Source organism: Spermophilus citellus (assembly GCF_964194105.1).
Source record: "Spermophilus citellus genome assembly, chromosome: 8".
Classification (NCBI taxonomy): Eukaryota; Metazoa; Chordata; class Mammalia; order Rodentia; family Sciuridae; genus Spermophilus; species Spermophilus citellus.
Genome location: NC_138189.1, coordinates 15,232,007 through 15,257,684, shown reverse-complemented (window position 1 = coordinate 15,257,684; position 25,678 = coordinate 15,232,007). Strand labels below are relative to the sequence as shown.

General features: G+C 33.2%; 1 protein-coding gene across 2 annotated transcripts in view; it reads right to left on the bottom strand.

Moving 5' to 3' along the window:
* The window catches only part of SLIT2 (slit guidance ligand 2), a 329,247-nt gene that overhangs the window by 33,876 nt on the left and 269,693 nt on the right, over positions 1-25,678 (bottom strand). For both annotated transcript variants that reach the window (XM_081304246.1, XM_081304247.1), the window contains 8 exons: positions 24,383-24,451; positions 21,985-22,056; positions 21,445-21,516; positions 19,795-19,866; positions 16,883-17,046; positions 6,549-6,673; positions 6,315-6,412; positions 4,929-5,068 (listed from right to left, as the gene is read on the bottom strand). In XM_081304246.1, coding sequence (XP_081160372.1) covers positions 4,929-5,068; positions 6,315-6,412; positions 6,549-6,673; positions 16,883-17,046; positions 19,795-19,866; positions 21,445-21,516; positions 21,985-22,056; positions 24,383-24,451 — 812 coding nt within the window. The remainder of the gene's footprint in view (positions 1-4,928; positions 5,069-6,314; positions 6,413-6,548; positions 6,674-16,882; positions 17,047-19,794; positions 19,867-21,444; positions 21,517-21,984; positions 22,057-24,382; positions 24,452-25,678) is intronic.

Genomic DNA, 25,678 nt, shown 5'->3' with positions numbered 1-25,678 from the left:
CATGATAATCCCCAGATGTGGTTATCTCTCTAATCCCTGTCTCTCTTTTCTGGGCTCTGATACTTTGGAGGAGACTTGTGGTCCATACTGATGTCAATGCCAGATGTGCCTCTTTTCACAATTTAAAAGACTGCCTAGTATCCATGGAATTCTTGAATACAAATTTGACTATTTCATTCTGTAAATTAACCTCTTGAGCTTTGTAGTATTCATTTTTATAAAATGTTCCAATAAATACATATAGTGAAACATTTTCCATGTTTCATATTACTAAAGACATAGGTTTAAAAGTTAGGGGAAAATCCATATACTTTAAGTATTTTCTATGTACAGCTTACCTATTATAATCAATGACCTAAGTTCTTCATTATAAAAATAATATAAGTTCATGACATGTTTAAAAAAGTAAAAGCATATGGACAAAAAGGAAATAGAAAATATTAGTGCTTTTCTTAGCCACTCCTTCTTCCCACTCAGATAATCTCTACTGTCGCTTTCTAGAAAAGTATCAAGTGCCTTCCATAGGTGCATTTTACAGTGTTTGACACAGGTATACACATATCAAGGATCTAAATGGCTGATTTGAGGTCTTGATTTCTGACTTCATGTTCTGTAAACATTCCTTATCAGGTACACACAGTTAAGGCTACATAACTTTAAAAGAAAGAGGAAAACTAAAACAAAGATCATAATAGAGTGAAAAGGCAACTAACCTTTTTCCACCTCATTCAGATTAGCAGCTGGCAGCGACAAAGACAGAAGAGACAAGAGACTTTTTACATTGCGATACAACAGTAGAGCACAGGAAGCCAATGGCAGCATTAACAGAGAAGCCAGGGTGAGGAGGCAAACAAAAGCGAAGCTTAGATTTCTTACCTACAGCTGGGCCAAAAGCATACACATGGAGGGAAAGGAGGCAAAAAGTAAATGCCATCACAGGGAGCTACAGGTCTGCATCTAGACCAGGGGAGGTGACACTGGTTGCTTGGCTATTTAAGATGCACAGTGAATGGTTTGTGTGTGGGCATTAGAGATTTGGAAAAAAAAAAAAAAAACGATATGGCATAAAATGGAGAAATTAAAATGTTCTGAATATTTTGCACAACATGGATTCTAAGACTTTATGAATAAATAAATTGCCTAATTCATTTAATACTAGTAAGCATATGAGGGCCTAAAATCTGATCAGCGTTGTGTCATAATTGTATGCGGTCCCATGAGAAATGAATTACTTAAGACACATTAGTTTTGACATAACAGATCCAGATCCAGGGTTTTTTTCTGTTGTGAAACATGAAAAAACACATTGTTCAATTCAACACTATCTAGCTCTAGAGCCCAAGAAAAGGTGTCCATATTTCATGTTTTTGTTGGTTTTGAACTTGGCCAGTTTAAGAAATTTCTTGAATATTTTTGTCAAAAAAGGGGCTTGTTTTCAGGAACAAGATATTGAGTTAGAAATATAAAAAACAAGCTCCAAATCCCAAGCTAAAATTAAAACTATAGAATCAATTCTTAAATTATTTAACAATTCCAAGTTCTACTTTCCCAATTTGTAGAACAGTGATTTTAATTTATAATTTAACCTTTCAAAAATTAATCTTGCCAGAAGAATACTCCTCAGTCATGCACTGTGCAATTAGCTGGACAGGGGATGGACTGAAGTGAAGAACAGTTTTGATGATGAGGGTGAGGACAGAATGACAGCAGTGGCCCTTAAGATTTATGTTATAAATCTATTCAGGAAGAAAAAGCAAGAGTTTTCTCTTCTAATAAACCATTAACCACTTACTGTGATATTTTGGTTACTCAGTATAGAAATAACGTTTAATAAATCACCTAATGGTGGTCACTTTCCTTACAGTACTTCTTTTTTCTTTCTTCCTTTTTAAATTTTTTATTTTTTATTATTTATTTATTTATTTATTTATTTTTTGTGGTGCTGGGGATTCAACCCAGGGACTTGTGCATGTGAGGCAAGCACTCTACCAAGTAAGCCATATTCCCAGCCCTCTTCTAATCCAGTTTATGGCCCACTCATCATGTCATCATTTCTCTGCATGATTATTTTCAGATCTCTGGATTTTTTCCATTGACAACATTATGCTCATTTTAACTTCACATAGGTGACAATGCAAACATTGACACCATAATAATTCATGAGCTTTTTCTATGAAGTTTTATTGGTAATACCTATTGGTACCTAAATAGAGTTTACTTTCTTATTGTATGTGTTTGGCATGCAGAGTGAAAAATCTTCAAAGCAAAAAGCAACTTGTGACTCAAATGATTTTTAAACAATGACAACATTATTATATTCCCTGAGCATAGCAGGGTTTCTGTTCCCAGATCTCATGCTCATTAATCAGATTCCAAAATTAAATTTAACACAATATAGTTACATTATAAGAAAATTCCTCCCTAACTGAAGACTTGGATGAAACAGGATACAAAACTCTAGAGTCTGATTTATACTTTCCTATAATTAAAGGCCACTTATGTGCCACTGATTTCAAAATGCAGATGGTTGTTTGATATTTTTGAAATGAGCTCATTTCACATATGCACAAAAACACTACAGTTAAAAGATGAGTTATAAATTTTCCCCATTTAGATATCTTCTCTACTGCCAAACTGTCAAAGTTTCATGGCCCACAAGACCCTGTCCAAGGTTATAATGGTAATATCTTCATGTTTTGTATGTCATGCACTTTCTCTTGAGTTCAATATTTTTCTTGATCCTCTGCCCAAATTAAAGCAATCCAATATTTGTAATAGTTATAAGTTAAAAAGTCTAAAGGGGTTTCAGTTCCTATGCAGAGACAAACCTCTTAATGGGTAGTAATGGTAGGTTCTTGCATGACAGCTTTCATAAATGTCACATTTTGACTAAGAAGTGGTTTTGCTAAGCTTTGGATTATTATGATATGTTTTAAAGGAAGAGATCTGATGTAGTTGGGAAAGTCACATTTCTCAGAGGAAGGTACACTGAATGGAGCCATTCAAGATGGGAGGACATGTGTCAAAGACGTTTAGGATGAGAGCCTGGGAAATAAAAGGTGAGCAGGTAAGACAAAGACAGAAAAAGAAAACAAAAGAATAAGGAATAGCAAAGCTAAAGCCAAAGCAGGGGGACCCCTTCAAACCAACTCAGTATTTACCACCTTATTTAAATTATCATAAGAAAGACATACAAGAACCTGAACATAGCTGTTCTCCAAGCCCAGATTTCATCAGGAAGGGAAAGTATTTATATATATTCATTCATCCATTCTTGGTTTCCATACATAAAAAGGCATAGATAGCAAAATTATGCTTGCAATGCTTGGATCTAATTTGTCTGGTGGAATCAGAGTAGGTTGGTTTATAGAGGTCTCCAAGATTAAGTGGGTTCTTAATCACTTTTCAAAATGATCAGAACAATGACAGAAAAAGAGACCTATTTTTGTCCTAAGACAGTATTAAGTAACAGATTTTAGTGCAAACATTGGGTTTTTACACATATCAAATTAGCCCTCAGGTTATCAGAGTAGCTGTAAGGGCTCCAGAATCTGTGGCCACAGGGTCATGCCAAGTATGAGAGGTGTGAGTTTTATTGGTGGAAGGTGAAAGCTTTGTAGCACACCCCTGTACTATAGGTGCATGTTAGATCTATTTCCTATCCTTATCCCGTGGTTAATGCAAAATATCAAAGAATGCTCAAATTTTGCCTGCCAAGCAGTATAAACCCTCTATCCATGTAATAGAACAATTAGTGATACAGCATTTCTTCTGAAAACAGTATAACTTTACATGACATAAGGTGCCTTACTCCTATTAAAAAGACCTGAATCACAGAAAATGCAGCGTCAGAGACCCTTAAACAGATCTGAGCTGTTAAAACTGAACTTCATTATTGTATTTAGCAGTTTTTCATCATGAAAGATACTTTCCCATCAAGAAAGGTATTGATAAAAATTTAAATTTCAGTGGTTTTCCAACAAACCCTATGAAAGTTAGCTATATAGAGGTGTGTGCATCTTCAATGTTTAGAGATGTTAGTCTTAGCCACATCTATAGATATTTCAGTCTCTGATTTTCTTAACTATGTATTGGATTTAATGGAAATATAATTAATAAAAATATCCAGCTAAATGGAAATGGTAGCTTTCAACAGACTAGTAGAATCTACTTCTTTATTTTTAAAAAAATATAATATGGAATTATTTTTCTCCATTAAATATAAGAGATTAAGGAACAAAAAGACAACTATGAATTTTCCTATTCATAGTCACAAATATCAGTCAAACAGATGCTCTGTCAAAATAGATAGGCCATAAACTTGATGTTGATTTTATAGCAAATTGGTTTAAATTGAGTGGAAGTTTAGCAATTTGGATAGTCATATGAGATTTATCACCCACAGAGACAAAATGTCAGAAAAAGGGTGATGGCTTTGTAAGAGTATCCCAAATGCTCAGTCTCTTCCTGATTTTCATCTTGAAGGACATGGGTCACTAGAAGCAAATACTTGCTGGTAAAAAAATAAACATAGACGAAGTATCTCAAATGTTTAATTACATTTTGGCTATTTTAAAAATTCTCTCTTTTCACATATGTTTTGGTGAGTTGGTTTGTATGGGGAAAATGATTTAAATGGAAATGCTATTGAATTGTGGGATAAGAACTTTCTACATGAAAAATTATTTTTTTTGCTGCAGAGCAATGACTTTATAATGGACTCACTTTGCACTGAGCTTGCTGGGTCTTATATTTGATTGTCTGAAACCATCTTAGTTCCTTCCATTATTTACATTACATCTAATTTACAAAACACCTACCAGTTATAGAATAATAGAATGGATTAGTAAATAAATAGGAGCATAGTGCCAATGATGCTTTCAAAGAGACACAGTGATTGATGGCACAATGTTTCCCAGTGTTCATACCTGTGTACTCAGGTGGGCAAAGGCATGTGTAGTTATTGATCCCATCAACACATGTAGAATTATTTTCACAGTCATTGTCTTCACAATCATCAATATTGACTTCACAATTTTCTCCTTCAAAACCATCAGCACAGATACACCTGAATATCAGGGCAGAAAGGCAAAATAAACACAAAAGCAATTCACATCTTTTTGCTGCATTTTAAATCCATGTGATCTAAATATTGAAAAAAAAACATAAATACATTTGTAAATTATAGAGCTCATAAAATTATAAGAATTTGTTTTTTAAAAGTTTTGAAATGCCATGTTGTAAGTATTGATTTAATGTAATATCAAACAAACCAGAAAACATTAAAAAATAAAACTTATGTTGGCTTCAAGATGGTAAGTGGCTTCAGGGTCTTAAAAACCAATATTTCCAGGTATGATACAGAAATAAAGTTTGACTCCACAATCAGAGATATCTTAATCCCAAGTTTTTCTCTAATAGAGTAATTTATGCTTCTTTACTCAGAAATGAGGAGGAACTAATTCTGATTCTTAAAATCATATCATCTACTCTATGTGAAATGTTTAAGATGTCTGGCAACAAAAAAGAAATGTAAAAATTAAGTTTTGTCTTCCTTGCAATTACAAAATATGAACATTTTCTCTAAGACAATAAATGCAATTTACCACATAAAATATTGTATATTTAATCTCAAGTAATATCAGTATGAGCTTTGAGTAAAGTGTAGATGGATAAGAGAAAATTTTGTAACAGAAATGAAGTATTTTTCTTCTATAACGTGACAATTCTAACAAGTGTTAGTAGTAGATTAGCATTCTAAAGTGAAATTCTTAATGTCACTTAATGGACTCTTTCATAATTCATGAAGTACATCTGAAGTAATTGTACTGTATGATTAAATAATTCCAGATTTAAAATGTTCACAGCATGATTGTCTATGTATATTGTGGCCTGGAAATGAATCATTAATTTTCTGTTTCAGTGGGACCTACATCTCATCATTGCACACTGTCTGTTAAAGCAATAAGCAAATCATCAGATGAATGCAGGACTTGCATTAAGGGAAGAGTTGGCTATTAATTAGCATAATTGAGCCAACACTTTGTCTTGCCCTAATCTGACTTGATTAATCATATGTGTATGTGCATGTTTTTAAATTTTTGATTTGTAACATCCTAAGCTGAGAACCCTGTGGAGTCTCCATTTGTTTTTAATATTGCAGTATACCTCTGGGAGGGACCAATACATATTGTCCTTATTCTGTTTTTCTTTTTCAAAAGAATGCCCTTGGGTTTGAAAAGGAAAATGCCTGTTTTCTTAGTTATTCTTGCTCCAATACTTCAGACAAAGGAAATCACAGCCTCATGACTTACCAGAATCCATCTTTTTCCCCTTCTTTCAAATGGCAAGTTCCTCCATGTTTACATGGGTTACTGATGCATGCATGAATTGGGACATCACAATCCTGCCCCTGTAGAAGGAATGGCCAAGTTAGGTTGAATACAAATGAGGACATTCACTGTGCACAGAGAAAGCATAGTAGAATTATGAAAAAAAAAAAAAAGATATGTTTCCAGACTGTGGCTCTCACAACAGCATCTACTTACCTTGAAGCCATACGGGCAGGTACATCGATAAAAGTCAACTGGATCATTGTTACAGGTGCCATCATTTTTACAGGGATTTGATAAGCAGGGATTACACTTAGCTAGAATGTTGACATCGACAGGGCCTAAAAATTAATTGAAAAATACGAGAAAGAGATTTTTTTCAATGTTAGTTCATTTAAAATAATTTCTACTCTTTAATGTAACAGTAAATTTTGGATACAATTATAGGTCATGTATCTATATGTGTTTCCCCAACAAAATGAAACAAGGAATCAGCATAATCAGGTGTTCAAACATGCAACACATGGCTTTGATAGTTTTGGGTCAGATCTGGACTCTGGATTGATAGTTTAGGGGGTTGTGTCTAATGTTAATGACATCAACATCACAGGGTAAATTCCCTTATGAGTTCAAAGTTTATGTGGATGCATTTCATGGTAACTGCCTACATTTCAGTTTTAGCCAGTTTCATGGAAATGCATACTATTAGTCTCAGAGAGGACCACAAATGTAGTGATGGGATATGAGAGTAGAAATCTATCACTATAATTAAAAGCATAATAGAACACACATTCCCAGATAGCACTAGCTTGGTATTGTTACTTTCACACAGGAGATACAATCTGCGTTCTGTGATCTTGGTGAGGTGTTTGGGTTTTTTGGTTTTGTTTTGTATTGTTTTATGTGTGTGCTAGAGGTTGAAATTTGGGCTTCACACATGCTAAGCCATGCTTTATCACTGGCTATACCCCCAGCCTCACTGCTACTATTATACATATAGAAATAAAGTAAAAATGTAGTCTCCATTACATTCTCCCTTGCATCCTTTTAATTCAGTTTGTTAGTTCTTTAGCACAATAGATGATGGCTGAGATTCACATTTTCTTCTCCAAGAAAAATAAATATCATTAAAATGACCTGTACTTGCAGTCTCACATTTTTAAGTTTCATGATCCATAGTAGGCCTAGATCAAATGCAACTAGTTTCCCATTATTTGCACTTATTTGATAAATGGCTAATAATGCTGAAAATGAACTGTTCTCCATAAAATTATGTTCCACTGATGCTACTTTTTTACATTTGTAAAAGCTCATTAGCTTTATTTTAAGAAGCTGTTTCTGACTAGGATGATAGAAAAGTAACATCTCTATATATAAAATAGAAATATTTTATAAAAAATTCATTGTATTGTTGTTACCAACAATCTCTTTGTAGCTCTTTATCTTCATTGGAACGAGCAACAGTAAATTCAGTCCTGCATGTCATTACACACTATTCCTAACAAAATGGTTTGGATAATTATTGTGAATATATGTTGAGCATGCCCCCAATCCTTATTATCACTGACATAACCTTCTAATGTAACTTTACCCAAAATACTGTATGACTTCTGCTTATTTAAGCTACCTTTCATGAAATTACTCTACAGATTAGGGCATATGTTTGTGAGTTATGCAAATTTACATAGTGGTTGTGGAGTTCATCACCATAGGAAATACCAGTACTTATTCAAATAAAAATTTTTAATTAAAACCCATGAAAAAAGAGAGTGCTTTGTGTTGTTTTTCTATTAGCAACACTGAACTGAAAAGGGAAACCTTGAGTTATATTTGCATTGAAATTCCTGTTTCTTTTCAACATTTGGAAATGGATGACAGTTATTGGGATGACAGTGTTAATGGAAAGGGTGGTAACTGCTTCTAGTGATACCTCACTCACTAGGGACCACCATATCAATACCAGTATCCCTTCCACTTTTTTCTTGATAACCAAAACAACTTAGTTCAGTCTCTGTATCAAAATATAGTTTGGAAATTACTGGAATTAATTCTGAAGTGGGCCTCAAGAAGTTCAATTTCTTACCTCCCCCATTACTTATCAACTAAAGAACAAAAAAATTTCACTAATCAGCATATTGGAGAAATTAAAGGTGGGAATTAGTTCAAACAGTTAATTAAATTAGCATAACATCTCACAATAAATGGCTTTGTGTTTGTTAAAATTCTATTTAGAGTCAGTAATAGCAAAAAATTTTCTAATTATTTGGGAGAGAAGAAAGAATGGAACTCAGAACAAAGGTAGGGGATGAAACCTTTGTGAAATGCAAGCAAAACATCAGGTCAGTATGTGCAAGCATGTGAACATTCATCTGGCTGTATCCCGAGACCTTGAGGAAAAATGTTTTTTGGTCTTACTGTGCTTTCAAACTTGGTAAGTCTATGACTGAGTAGAAGAGTTCAGGGCTGGCAGTTTTCAAGTTCATCCTGTGCAATGAGATACCTTTCAAAAGTTAAATTTAAGTATTTAGATAAGAAGCTAGAGATAGTGTTGGGAGGGGGATGTGGATATACCTTGAAGAACTTAATAAGTCAATAGGTAACAAAACTGCTGGGATGAAGGAATCTTTGTCCATTTTACCAGAGAATCAATAATTTTATTTAGTAGATGTCCACTGAACCAAATGACTAATAAGCAATATCTAATTTGTCCATTTTTTCCTAGGAACAAATTTAATTTCCTATGTTACTAATTAAGCTGAATTATTTTCATATGAGAATTTGTACATGTATATGAAAGAAGATTTTTGTCTCTTTGTATAAATATTCAGTGTAGTTGAAAAATCAGGGTAATAAGCATTTTCACATTGAAAGGCTACTCTGACAATTTGTTAAACATGCTGAACTGTTTTGGGGGCACTGGTTTTGGGAACACAGTAAAATTTTGAGTTCTAACTTCAGTTAGTAAAACAGACTTCTAGAGCTGGCATTCTATTTGCTCCTCCTTTCTGATAGTTTTCTTTAAAATCAGTTCTTCAAAGATAATTTATTTCTATTACTTGAATTTGAATTGAGGAATGCAAAAGATGATTGTAGGTTGTATAAATTCCAAATGTACATAGCAGAATTCTTTTGTATCTCCAAATACTTACAATGATGTGTGTGGTTTTTTTGTATTTATATATATATATATATATATATATATATATATATATATATATATATATATATATACACACACACACACACACATACATACACACACACACACACACACACACACACACGCACACAAGGACTCCAGGGATGGTTGAAAAATTTGAAAACTATAGGAACTATTAAGAACATCATAGGAATGTAAGTGGTTATCAAGACATAATTAACTTCTGGTGTACCAGAACCCAGGGTTAATGATTTTCATATTGTTGAGGAATATGATCATGATTTGGAAATTTGGTGTGAACAGCCATTAAAAGTAACAGAATAACTTGAGGAAGCAGGGGAGGTTCTTTTGGTTCTGGCATTGCTGCTTGGAAGGGAAATGTAATTTTCAAGCCTTTTCCCTTTATAAAGCTAACTGTTTCCAAGAACTGTTCAAATATTGTCAACAAATTAGTTCTTGTGCAATGGGCACCATGGAGAAGAAATCTCATTTCCAGAAGATGGTTGTGTACTAGTGTTGCTGAAATGAATACGGCTGGAGTAGGGTACCTGGATTGATGTAATAGTTGGTCCTGACTTAAGAAAGCATGTAACATCAGCTCCATGGATATAAGTGTGCTTAGTTTAATAATTCAAAGGGAAATGAGAAGAAGGTTTGGTTCACAGTCTGTTTCTGCCAATTACTTTAATCTTTAATGAATGAACTGCTGGACTTCAAATCCATTAAGGTTTGTAGGCGGACTTGCTTACTTGATTCAAATCACTAGCTATGCACCTAACACCAATATTGCTACCCACTGAGAGTTGTATATCACTATGATTTATTGCTAAAAGCTCCAAACAAAAATTTCTAACCATGCTCCTGACTCTCCCTTAATTCTGGCATCCCCCAGAAACATGAATCCAACAACATAATTCTCTAGCTTTGCCCTTAGTGCAGTCTGATGTAGAACAAAGACAAAAAGACATATGTAGAGAATATTTGATGTTGGTCATAATGAGCCAAAAGGAGACTTTTATTCAAGACCAGTTAGTCTATGTTTCACTTGCTATTACTGCATTTCTTAAGCATTAACAGCAGATATATATTTGTTAACATTCCATTGTTATTTATCAAATAAGTATTGAGGATCTACTTTTTGCCAGGCACCAGGTTATGTTTGGGAGGATCAAGGCCAAAAAAAATGCCTGATTTCCTGGAAAAACTTACTGTTCAGCAGTCAAGACACACATGTATCAATTAGAGAAAGAATGTGGAAAATGAGAAGGCAATCTTACAATACGTGTTTTTAGATTCTACAGACCATTAAGGCAAAGGAATCCACAAAGTGAATGGAAGGATGCGTTTGAAGTTCATAATGAAAGTCATGGCTAGATAGTTGAGCAACAGACTGAATTCAATCAAGAATGTAATAGGGCCAAGGACAGAATTACACATGTCTACATTAAAGACTGTGTTAAAAAGGAGATGTTGGCAATCGGAACAAAGAAAGAGGAAACTATAATGTATATAAAGGAGCTGTAGCCACCATTGCCTAAAATGAAGAGAGAGCCAATGGTACCTGAAAAGAAGCCATTGAATTTAGAAACATGGAAGTTGTTGGTGTCCTCATAATAGTTTCAGTTGAGAGATACAGATGGGCACCAGATGATGGGGGTTAAAATTCTGTGAATCTGCATTGCATAAAAGGTTACATGTGACTCCTTTAGGATCACTGGGCTTGATCATTAACTCCAGTTTAAATGTGATCTTAGACCAATAAATGAACTTCTTATGTTTAAACATAAAAGAACAATACTTATTTTATGGAATTATATCAAAGAGAATATGGATGTGAAATGTTCAAAACTGAATGTATAATTGTTGGTTTTCTTGACCCTATTAAAACAAACGTCAGTTAAAAATTTCCCAGTTCAAAATCTTAAAACATATAATGAAAAATAGTCCCTGTTTATTTTTTTAAAGAGTGGTGCTTTTGATATATAACTATATAACTATATACTTTTGATAGATAATTATATATATATATATATAAAACTATATACTATATATATAATTATATATATATATATATAAAACTATATACTATATATATAATCTGAATTTAGCTAATGTATACATTATAATCCCCCCAAAATAATGCTATTTAAAAATTAAAACAATATATTAGTGATCCTAAATCTGAAACTGTAAAATTCTCAATAATGTTTCAAAATAGTGAATTTCCCATTACTTCTAGTTTGGGGTAAATTAGTTAATCATCTTCATACTTAGTTAATAACTAAAGATAATATCAATCAACAATTTTGAGACACAAACCAAGTTTGTAAAAAATCCCCCCAAAAGGAAGAAGTTGCCCTTGCTAAAAATTAGTAGTATTTCAATGTTGTTGCTGAGGGGTGGTCAAATTTCTACTAGGAGTTCCCAAATCTACAGGATTCTTAATGTATATAATTAGGACAAGAGATCAGCCAGTGGGTGGCAAAATGTTAATTATTTTAGGATTTCAAAAGTTTCCAGGTTCTTGACACTCAAGCTGACTCCTACAAATGAAGTAATTACATTTTTTAGCAGCGTTTCTGTGTGTTTATTTGATCCCATAGCTGTCAGACACCTGTCTACCTGGGTCTCCACCTCTGTTCCATTTCTAATTTCACTTCTACTTGGCTTCCTGTGACAATGTCCTGATGGCTTCATGGACACGGCAATGTCACTATCATTTCATAGTTGTGTGGTTCAAGTAGATATCACTAATATCTAATATGTATTTCTATCACCAAAATTCCAAATTATTTTAGAATTATCTACTTAAACATATATACTAATAAAATATAAACTCTAAGAAGATAGAGGTTTATATTCTATGTTGCATAATGCTGTATTCTTACAACCTCAGAACTGTGTTTGGCATATAGTAGGAACTGTAATATTTATTAAATGAATGAAGGTATATATCATTAATTTCAAATAGAATGCTCACTCCCAAGCATGCTTAAGTGTTCAAGAAATGTTTATAAATGAAAAACAAACAAACAAACAAACAAACAAAACCACCTGGAGTTTAGTTAAAGCGTAGCTAAATCATCCTAAACTAGGAGTCTTAACAGGAATATTGGAAATTAGCAAATTTCAAGTTGCATGATAAATTTGTTAATGAAAATCAGGAGAGACAAAAACTTCTATTTTCTTATAGAATGACCGATCGCTCTAATGTCATCTGAAGGTGAAGAGAAGAGGTGGTCATCTGGGATACAGAGGTAATGACCACCTATTTTCCACTCAAGAATGCTCTTGTCTGGGTATTAATTAAATATGCTCTGATCATCTGTTTCATTCTGTTCCTTATTTTTATTGTATATCAAAAAATATGGCGTAGTAAAAAAAAGAAAGTACTCTGAAAAACTGAATAAGTTCTTATTGAAATAATTCCTCAAAATAATTGCATAGATTTTTATTGCAGAATAAAATGACTATTTTAAAATTTAGTTTTATAAACTTGGCTTCAAATAAAGAATATTATCTTTATGCTGTAATTTAAAATTGTATACTGACAAACCTTAATATTGGGAGATTTTGTACTTACATGCATTCCATGAATAAAATAAAAAAGATTCACACTGCTCTAACAATAGGAAAATTAAATTAAAATATGAAAACATTCTATTATAAAATAGATAAAGGAACATCACTTTATTGCTCTCAAGTTCCTAAAGCATGCATGTTCAACAGCACAGGACTCAGGAGACATCCTTGAGTGAATTATTTTGATTAATAGATTTGAATACCTTGCGTTCTACTAACCCATTTCTTATAAGTAAATATTTCTAGCAAACATCTGAGAATAGTTCATAATTTTCATTTTCTCAGTATGATTCCATAGTAGGCATCAATCTTATTGAGACTGATACACTGTTCTGAACATATTTTTTATAGAAAATTACAAAGTAAATTTCAACAACATGCTCTGAGTCAGAGATTCAGGGTTCAAAGTCTGTCTTCCTTTACTCAGATTTTGATATATTATTAGTCACCCTACATGCAATATTTTCCTCTCTAAAATGGGGAAATGACAGTTCTCACATAGGAATAATGTCAAGATTAAATGATAAAAATGTAGGTAACGTGCTCAGCATAATGCAATAACTGAGAAAGGAAGTGATCATTTATTATTAGTATCAGTAGTGATAGCAGTAGTAATATTGGCAAAGATCCAGTCTAAATTGTCATAATTCTTGAGCTAGCAGAGAAATAATAAGAAAAGGAAATTTCACAATATTTTGACAAATGTTGAGACAAATGCAAAAAAAACATTTTTTCAGTGCTTGCTATCACTCTAAAATTATATTAAGGTATAGAAAATTGAATTAAATTCTTGTCTGCTAAATGCAATTGCATGGCATGTGTTGAGTTTTGAATGTTTGCACTGTTGCAAACTGTCCTGTATCCATGCTTTTAGCTATTTAACGGATAACTTCAAATATGCATAAACTATTGATTTGGTAATATAGTGAATATTAAACTAATCTGCCAAAGTTCAGCTGAGAGACCTAGGACTTTCTATTATCTGTCAATTAACAAATCCCAGCTCTGTTTCCTGGGGGCACTGAAACAGGTACAAAACTTTCCCACAATGCAGCTCTGCTCCTGCAGTTCTGTCCACCAGGTGCACCATCCTCACAATGGTCTATCTGTCCCAACTACTGGTTTATACATCTTTGCATTATATATACATCTTTTACATTACCATGATTTATTCCTTTGAGCATTTACAGCAATTACTACTATAATTTGGTAGCCATGAGTCATATGTGGATAGTTAAGTTTAGATTTAAATGAAATGAAAACTTCAATTCACCAATCACATTAGCCACATGTTAATTTTCTCAATAACCACATGTGGCTGGGGGCTACCATACTAGCTAGTGCAGATGGAGAACATTTTCATATCTGCAGAAAGTTGTAGTGAATAGTACAGATAAGAATTTATCTTCTGCAAGCCTATTTCCATTCAGGCTATACTAAGTATGTGAGATGCTACAGTCATGAAATGAAGAACGAAAAGGTCAAATAAATTAAATAAACATTTAGTTAAATTTGCATATATATATATATATATATATATATATATATATATATATATATATAAAGCATGTACTGAATTTCTGAGATCATTTAATAAATTAATGCAAACTATAACGTTCCAGGGTGGACTATAAGTATATAGCTCTTCAAAATTGTGTTATAACATCCCTCAACTCATCCCACAAAAATAACAACAGAAACATCTGCAGGGAATTATCAACTTAAGAAAGAATAAGCACCAGCATTCTTCAAAAAGAAATGTGGGTTCACCTGAGCAGAGAGGTGTAACAGAACTAGGTTGCAATTTCTCAACTTCCCCATGTAATCTGCCCCATAATATTCCCTCAAACAAGATTTCATGTTTCACCTTCAATAGTAATTTCTGCCTCACATTGCCAAAGAATGGTATACCTCTCTGTTCACCAGAAACTAACCTTGGCCATTGCCACAAAGAAACATCTGGGATTACAAAAGAACAATTTAAACAGTTCAAAATCATTGTCACTTGTAAAGTTTCTTGCATTCAATGCACCTAACCTCTTAAGAGGCATTGCAATAAGATTTACCTTGTTTTTCATAATGATATTAAAGCATATATAAATAATTATATCATTTCAATTAATGGTGCACCAGTATTAATGACAACAATTCAATTCAGAGGAAAATGTAAGCATTTATAGACTTTTGATGGTGGGAAACTTAAAAACTTGAAATCATATTGTACCAAAGTGTTAGAATTTTCTGAGGTACTGGAATAGAAATTCAAAGAGAACAAAAGAAGTTCTAGGAAGAAGAACAATAAAATATGCGAATGGTTATCTTGCTTTTATTTCTTTTAGACTTAGTTGTGGCACTTACATTCTACCAAATACATTTAAAAAGAACACCCAAAGAGGTTTGTTTTAAAATGCTAACATTTGGAATGTTCTGCAAGTTATGAAGGTTTTGCAAACATACTTAGGTATGAAAAAAGCATTAGATGCTATTTAAAATGTTAGGTGGGTGTGATTTTTGAAAATTCTTTCTTTATCAATAAACCATTTTTTTGTTGGAGTTCTGAAATGTTGGAATACATGCATCACTAACCTATATTGTGTGTTTACTGTGAGATATGTAACTTGAACATATCAAAACATTTAATCCTATCAAAACTTTTTAAGGCTGATACTGTCATCTTTGCTTACTCATGAGGAAACCGAGGCACAGATTTGTTAAGTGATTAAACTAAGGTTATCTAACTGTTGGGAAATGAAGCCAGGATTTACCCCTGACCAGGCTGAGGTTTAAACTTATGCTGTTATCTACTTACAGCACAATGTTTACTCCCCAAACATTCTTTTCCTGCATAAATGTTCAAGTGTTAAAAAATTATTTTCCCAGCTAGGTTTGCAAGACTTGGAAGTGAATACCATACCATAAACTTATTCATGTTTCATAATACAAGGATTTAGTTTTAAACATAAAACAAGCTTATTCAATGTTTGCTGACTATAGATTTAGAAGTTTCAAGAATTTTTATCCTCTATATAATAATTTCAAGCAGTCCTCTTAAAACATCTACAATTTGTGAATAATAGCTACCTTCTATCCCATTTTTGGTAAGGAACCTAAGCTCATATATAAGATTGTCAAAAATCAAAATACATGAAACAAATTTATAGTAGTTGTCTCTAAGACTTGTGATAATGGTTAATCTTATTTCTGTTTCTCATTGTTTGTAGTTTTCTATTTAGAGTTTAAAGTGTTCCTACTTAGATTTGAATTTGTTCATATATTACTTTTGTAATAATGGAATAAAGTAATATTTGTTATGAAGACACTATTTGGAACTCACAAATACATCAAAGGGAAAAGAATGAACGGAATGCAAAGGATCAAGACGTGGGAACATCCACACAGGGAGTCTGTGGCACATGGGGTGGGTCAGAAGGTTTGGCTGACCCCTTGAGGGGTTTCTTCTTACCTGGTATCAGGAAGCCACAGGGCCCTGGCAACCCTAAGAGCAGGGCACATGCTCAAACAAGGCAAAAGCAGAACATTTTACTTGTTAGAGACTATGAAAGGAATTTCCAGAAATTGTGCTTCTATCTAAATCCTCTAGAAAACTTAGTCATTTCTGCAATGTATCTGAAAATGCTAGTTCTTTAGTTGGGCATTTGAGTAACAGTTCTTTCTTGTCCAAGAACAGAGATAGAAAAAGTCATCATTTACTGGGCTTATCAACTAGAACTTAGAAGTCTAGCTGAATTTTTCTTTTTGAATTAAAAGTGATTTTAAAAAAAGATGTGCAAATATTTAAAAACCATACCTTGACATGTAAATTTTTTGGAGGGAGTTGTGAGTAACAGTTTATCCGCCATTTCTCCAGGACCAGCACAGCGAGCAATTCCAGGTTCCTTATACTCCGACTTCACCCAGTCGGAGAGCCACTGCATGTTACAATCACAGTAAAGAGGGTTGGCTCCAATTGCTCTGGAAAAACAACACCACAAAAGCACACACATACACACAGTATGGAAGCATTGTTATTTCCTAAGGGAACAGAATTCAAAGTGATGCTCAGTAGAAAATCCCAATAGCCTTATTGATGATAACACTTTAGAATAAAATGGAGACTTTGGGGAGTCCCAATTTTCCTGAACCATGAGCATCTGGGGGATTTAGTGAGTTGTCACTAATGTTAACACTTACCTGAGCTTCACAAAGCCTCCCATACTTTCAGAGACAAGGTTGATGTTGGATATAAGTACACTCTAAAGGCATCCTGCATTTACTAATTATTTACTATGAACTCAAATCCCTATGAAAGGTTCCAAGGACTCAATGAATGAATAAGGCATCATTCTTAACTCCAAAGAACTCCTTGTGCTGAGGAGATGAGCAAATAGTCAGGCACAAATAATTTTCATTTGAAAATTATTTATCACTGCTATTGTAGAAGTATTCTCAAGAAGCCTACAGAGACTACTATTTTTTTTTTGGGGGGGAGCTAATGGTTTGAGACAGTCTAACCTACTTGAGACAGATGGAGTTAAGTAGATGGGAAAGGTTGGAAGGATAATTCAGGTGAGGGTAAGTGTCAACACACAGAGGTACTAAATGGCATGAAATAATCAAGATACATAAAGCTAGTCTAACAGAGCTGGATTGGACCATCTGTCATTTCACAAAGTCTTTCATTTTAGGACTTTGGTTCTGACTCACATCAGGAGTTGTAGTGATAGAAAAGTAATTAAGATAATAGCTGATTTTTATTACACTATACTGTCTATAGGAGCTGGGTTATGCCATCTGTACCAATTGCACCATCTTATTTTAAGTGGTAATTTCTATTAAGTAAATAACATTGGAATTACTTCACAGGTTAAGAAACTGAGTGAAAAGTTAATTAGTTTGTTCACAGTTTTGCTAAACTTGGGCACAAGTAGAAGATACATAAAGCAGCATTTAAAAACTGATTAATTCTGATTTACAATTAATTTCTGATTATTGATATTTCTAGGTCTGGAGTTCAAGCATATTGATCTTATTCTTTTTGTCAGAATCTCTACGACATACTTAAAATCATCTTTTATATTATAGCAATTTTAATGCCCGACTTCAACCAAGAATTGGAATATAGTAACTCTTTTCTTACTATATATGTCAGATGCAAGTCCTTCTAAATTAAAAATGAGCAAAATCATGTTTTTGAACCATTTCATCTCATTTTCACTGACATTCACCAAATCCTTGCTATGACAGGAGACGAAGCGGGAAAAGGGAAAGGAGCAGAGGTTTTTATGATCTCAGCCAGAAAAGACAAATGCATGAATGAAATACAAGAGAGGATAGGCCACATGACAGAGAAGGCTCAAACTGCACTCCTTGTGGGAGGGAGAGGCTCACACAAAGACAAGGTTCTGCTCAGCTCAAGCAGCACACTGCCTGTGTAGCTATTTTTGATTCATGACCCTAACTCCAGCAGCAATGTTCACTTTCCCCTTTTTGATGTGTTCTCTGCCACACTGGGTGGCAATCCTATCCCCTGAGCTAAGGGATTCATTCATTATATCTCATGCAGATGGAAAACACGGAGTTTGTGATACTGACTTTGAGGTAGGTCTGAGGGCTTAAAGATTAAAAAAAATAAAAATAAAAATAATTTGGAGGTTTTGCCTCCTGGTACCTAATAGTCCAGTGGAAGGAATATGAACAGTAGAGAGCAGTCTGACAGATGGATTAAAAACTCACACTGATAACAGCCCCATAAAAGCAAAAAAATTATTGACTATTGGATCCTAATCTCCAAACATCCCTCTTTTCCAGTTTTCTAACTTTCTTATCTTATTGAAATTTTGGAGATTTGGAGCGTAGTGCAAAACTATGGGGGGAACATGGTAGGCGAACTTCTAGGGAATTGAGGCCCAATTGACATCCATATTTAGATGGGAGTAGGTTGACTTACCAGGTGATATCAAATTCAACATCATCAAAGGACTTTCTGGAACCTTGCAGTGATCCCTGCACTTCTTAAGTTTGTCAAGTTATTATACCCACTAAAAATAGAACCCACTAAAAATAGAACACTGGAATTCTACACAAATGAGTTTTGTGAACCCTAGTTATCACATATATTTTAATTGCTTTACTCTGCTTTCAAGAAACATGGACCTAAATATGGGCTGTTATGAATGTTAGCACAAAGAACAATTCAATATTAGCATGGTTATTTACCACTACCTGATTATAAAGTCAGTTTGAACCATGCCAACTTATTTATTTATTTATTTATCTATTTTTTTGGCATGATGCCATATTAAAAGCTAGGTAAAAAACGAGTTCAGTTTGGACAAACTAGGGAAGGCTTTTTGGAAGATGTAATGCTTGGGATGTGACTCAGAACAGTAGGGTTGGACCAGGCCAAGTTCAAGGGAAGCTAATACTCTAGAATCAGAAAGCAAAGGGAAGAGAAAAAAGGCTCCTTGGGTTAGAGAGCCATGTCTGTAGAACACACACTTTAGGTAGCAAAGAAAACTCAACTAATTGAGGGTAAAAACCAAGGGTAAATTAAAGCTGTCTTGTAGTGGGCATCATATCCAGGTTGAAAATCTTTACATTTTCTTTAAAGATGAAACCAGTCACATTTTACAATGTTTCAATAAAAGTAGCGGTAAGAGGGCTGTTCCAAACTCAGGGGTAGTCTGAACCTTCACCCAAATTCATGAACTAGGTACTCACAAGTGTGATAATGCTGAAAGATCATTGAAAGCACCTTCAGGCACAACAGAAATGTCATTTCCATGTAGAGAACTGAAAGCAAGAGAAATTAAGATTAAATTTCCTACATTTCAGAAAGTTCAGATCCATGAATGTATGAGGCTTTGGTTTATAATAAGCATTTTAGCTTGTTGAAAAAATAGATTATCCTGCAACTGATTATCCATTTGGAAAAGCAAAGGTGGTTTCTACCTTACATCTTCTACACATTATAAATCCCAGATTGAAGACTTAAGCATACAAATAAAACTAACAATGCTTTAAAACAAAGCACACTCCATTATACAATCATGGGACAGGAAAGGCTTTAAAAAATTATATATACCCCAAACCAGAAAGGAAATGAGTAGCAAATTTTTATAATATAAAAATACATCCCTGAGGTAAAAGATTCCATTTATAAAACAGAATGGGAAATATTTGCAAAATTATCAGATGCAAGGTTAATTCCTTTTATAAAAAGACCTAAAAAGTACAGTCTAAGTAGTAAGTACATAATGACATCTACATTAATACTGAAAAAACAAAGTACCTAGTGGGAAATGGGGAAATGATATGATCAGGCTTCATTAGAATAAGAAGCACAAATTCTCAGTAAACAAACAGAATATACTCAAATGCTTTAGTAATTAGAAATGCAAATTGAAACAGGAATGGAAAACAATTTTCAATCTGTCACATAGAGAAAAATAAAAGGATTAATAGTATTCAGTGTTTGCAAGAGTGCTTAGAATAAGGTACTCTACTAAGCAGTTGATGAAAACATAAATTTGTAAATCAAGATAATCTTGCATTGTAGACAGCTTGACAGTTACTTTTGATATTTTCTCTAAGTACCTGACAGCACCTTCCCATCCTAAGTCATTGCTAAAATGCCACAATGCCTGCACCAAGGTGAATGCACAGAATGTTCACCAGAGTATTGTACAGAATAATGAAAATTCACAATTAAACCAAATGATAGTGAAGACGATGATGATTACCTAGGTTATGTTTCCTCAACCTATGGAATACTCAGTCCTAGTTAAACAGTCGAGTAATCTCTAGGTATTATAGAATAGAAACATTCTAAAGCACATGTTACATAAAAATAGCTAATGGCAGAACAAGAAAAGATCCTCTTCATGATTTTTAAAAGTTATATAGCTGTGGGGAGAAATATAATAAGACATAAAAACAAATGTTTATAAAGAAAGACCAGATGGGCACCTCAAGCTGTTTTAACTGTTAATTAGGAAGAAGGGGAGTGGGAGTGATGTTTTATTTTATATAAAGTACATTTTTGTAGTAAAAAAAATGTATTCATGCACTATGAGATTTCTAAATAAAATAAGTTTATGGCTTCAGAAATTAATTGGAGCTATATAAAATGCCCATTTTAATGTTATTTCTTATCAAGCAAATGGCTATGTAGCAACAAGTATTACAAAAGAGAAAGTCATGCTGTTCCCATCAAAGGTATAGAAATTTTTCTTTCCAAACTTATGGTGAATCCTAATGCATCTATCCTGACATAGCCAAGTATCAATAAAACAGTAAAAATCATTAAGAAGACAGCTCAAACCTCAGACCATAGGGTAGAGAGGTATTTGTTGAAGCCAGGATACTTACAGTAACCTAAGAGACTTCAATCCATCGAAGGTTCGCGAAGGAATACATCTCAGACGGTTGTAACTGAGAATTCTGAAAGTATACAGAAGCCTTTTTACTTTATCCAGGAATCCAATAATGCCCCAATGTCATATTTTAAATAAAGCAGTTAAGAAATTAATTCTTTGAGTATTTTATAAATCGAGGATATTTACACATGATATACATTATCTTTGTGTTGTCTCTCTAACATGACCTCAAATACTTCCCTCTGTCCGCCCTTCCCTCAACCATTATCTCCCTAAGATCATTCCAGAGGCTAGTGGTAAGGATCCCCACAACCCTCCCACAAGCATGCTAAATTACTCTTTTTTGTTCCCCTGAGACCCCAACATTTTCTGTAAAATCTGCTCTTGTTTGAGGCTTGGCCTGTTTCTCAGAATGAAATTGATATTCCTTGAGTACAGAGATGCTTTCCATTCACGAGGATGGCCAGCATGGGGTAAATGTATTTTTGTCCCATGACATAATGAATACACAGTACCACACTTTCACACTCACAGGGTAAGAAGCTGGGTCATGTTGCTGAAGCTTTGATTGGAAAGGGTGCTTATTCTGTTGTTACTTAAGTCTCTAAAGGAAAAATAAAATAAAAAAGACACAGAGTCTTATGAACCAAGATAGAAATATTATTGATCTTAGACAAGGCTCTGCCTGTTAATAGTCATACCAGTATTGTTAGCATTTTAATACTATTTGAAAATCATAAAACACTGGATTACTCTCTGGGGTAAATTACAACGTTATTTATATTTATTCGCATCCTCTACTGTTCAAATCAGTTGTGAATACATTTTGTGTCAGCCAATGAAGCATGAGCACAATGGCCAGTCTCATTTGGAACAGAAGCTTGAGAAGGAGTTTTTCCCACATTCCTCTGCGACTGTTTCCATAGACTTGGGCTGTTCTCTTCTACAGAGAGCTTTCTTGGAGGTGACACACAAGAGACATAACTTACCAGTGAAGAATAAACCTTTGATCTTGAAAGTCCCATCAGATACACATACTACATCCTCACACATGTTCACTGATACAGATATTCAAATTTGATAACTAAAAGAACCCTAACTTCATCACATTCACAATATCATCATTAAAAACACCTGTGCTTCTGCTCTTATCTAAGTCACACACTAGTCCTCAACAAATATTTATTTAATGAATTATAAGTGAAAGAGAGATGCTGAATTTTTACCAGTGATAAATGGCTATTTATAAGTATAGTTGGTACTATGCATAATAACTTATATGAATTTAATTTTATTCTAATATTTATCTGTATTTATATATTCACTATATATCTAAACATTATGTGCATGCACTATTTTTTTTTTCTGAAGCAAAATCCAAAACATGAAAAAATGGAAGATTCAGAAAAAAGGAGGATGAACTTTTCCTTTGTTAAAATATATAAATATCAATAAAATTTTGATATTGGATTTGACTTATATAATTTGAAAATGGTAGGAATCTTATAAGAGCCTCATAATCTGTATTTTCAGCTGCTTAAATACCACGCCTAAATTTAAAAACAAATGTATCTAATTTAGCAAAAGATATTTGTATAATCAGTCACTGGTAAAGCCATTTCTGGGTTCATAAATCTAATTTCTCATTTCTAACTAGTTTAAAATAATTACATGCTGTCCCTCAAATGATCCGAATCTAGTAAAAGTGATCCTTTGGAAATTGAAGCAAGTTTACTTTTTTTTTTAAAAAATAGAATAAAACACATGCAACTGGTTCTTGCTTTCAAATAAATAACTAGAAACAGAACAGGGCACATTAGAAGATGGTCTTTGATCTTTAACCATTTGTCATTGATATAGTCTATACTACATTTAGAATGTTTGATTTTGCATATTTTATAAAAAACTGAAAGAGATGTTCTGCATGTTAACTCACCTCAGTGTATCTAGATAAAGTCTACACTGGGATATGCAATGTTTTCTGCTCTTATAGATTCCTAGAAGTCACTAATTAGTAATAAACCTTCTTATTCCAGGAACACTAGCAGTCTTCCTCTGAAACTAGCTTTTATACTTGAAAATGAAATAGACTTGAACTAATGAGGTTTTTTCCATTAACAACTATTATCTTTCTTGCTGATTTTTCTGTGCTCTGAAAAACTCTATCCATTACCAAAAAGGCTACTACTCTAAAATGTGACATTATACAAGACTGTATATATTATAATATATATTGTGCATATAACCAGATCAAAATGATTATATATTTAAATATCTTCTTACGTTTATAATTATAGTTAGAAAAATTGTTTACATTAATGAATGAAAGACATTACTTTTGGAGGACAGCAAACTAAATTTAAAAAAAACTTTAATATTTTTAAATTTATTCTTAGAATCTCAGTATCTTTGTTTAGTTTTCTTAAATCTTTCATAAATATATATGGGTTTTATAAATTAAATTTTAATACTTTTAACCTATAACTTACTTTACAATGCTTTACATAAGAAACTTAAACCTAATAAACTAAATTTATAATGTATTTTCATTAAAGTTATTATGTACCATCTTTTGCTCAAAGTCAAGACTAAAGACATTGTTTTACTTCTTTTTCTTTCAACTTGTCTTATAAAAAGCCATTACTATAAAAGAAGTATTCAATTTTACTGTTTCTATAATATTTTGACTATTTATATTTTATTGTGTTCATGCTTCTTTGAATAGAAGGGAAAATTCTTCCAAGACATTCTATTTCCTGATTTATATTCAATGAAGATGTAGCTAGTGACCCAGGACCACAGTGATCAAGGAGGAGGGAAGCAGGTAACTGTAAACAATTTATGTTATCTGAAAGGTTCACTGAATCTTCTACCCATCCCCACTTTTATAAAATAGAATAAGTTAAAGACGGAGAAATTATGTTACTTACATAAGTGTTAAATGTTTGTAGTTAGAGAGTTCCTTGGGAACCAGTGTAAATTGATTCCCATCCAGATATCTACAAACAAAGACAAAATATTACCTTTTTATAAAGTAACAGGTGTGAATTACAAAATAAGTGAAGGGTATTTTAACGGAGGTAAGGAACCATTTGGCAGTCTTTTTCCCTTAATATGTTGTACCCCATTCTGGAATCATTATTGAAGAGAAGTAAGGAGAAAAAAAATACAGTTGTCCAATCTAACAGAATTCTCTGTGGATCATTTAGGCTAAATCATAAAACCAAGAACAACTTGTGCACCCAGTGCTTTGTGGCTAATCTAGCAAAGAAGGTGAGCATCCAATCAAGAGTTGGTAACAAGGTTCATGCAGTGCATTAGATTTTAATTGGCCTCCAGTTTACTTTCATTTATGTGGCAACAATGCCATGAAATTCAGCAACTAGTAACAAAACCCAGCTGCTGTGGCCAATATTACATTCTTCACTGCCTACTTATATATTAATGCACTTAAACACGTGCAAATAAAATGGGCAGTTTTAAGGAGCTATTTGAGTATTTGGAATTAATCATGCTTAAATTAGAAATATTTTTAGAATAGTTTTTACCACTATATATTTGCTTATTGATAATAATTTAGGTTTCTTAGAATATTGTGACACTGATTCAGTATATAAATATAGAAAATATATCTGAAAGTACTAGAGAAGTAATCAAATGTAAGTACATTTTCTCTTTCTTGTTAGAGTCAGAAGAAGAATCAGAAAATAGGCTTTCAGTTAAATGACAAGACACAAACATAAATAATGCAGAAGTTATAACTATGATATCACAAAAAGAAAAGTACATTCATCTCCTCCTTTCCTAGAATTAAGATGGTGTAGGGTACAGTTGACTTCTACCAACTTGGGCCACTTGGCCATGATTCTGTCACATCAAATGATTCTGTCACATCAGGAAAGTGGCCTTCCTATCCAGTGTAGTAGCCAGTCTTGAGATTCCATTTAAAAGTTGGAATTTTCCTGGATATACAATTTGAGAAGTTGCCTATGCTACCAATCCATTTTTAATATTTCAAAATGAAAACATTTATATAAAAGGGATGAGTTGTCTAAACATGTAATGGATGTGTGATTCACAGTTGGAACATGTTATGCCTCCTGATACTTGCTCAAATGACTTCATATTTTTGACTCCTTCCTTTCTGTCTTTTAGCTAAGTTTTCCTGGTGTCCACTAGAGGGAAGCATCGTTCCATTTACTTCAGCATGCTGTTTTTACTCCAGG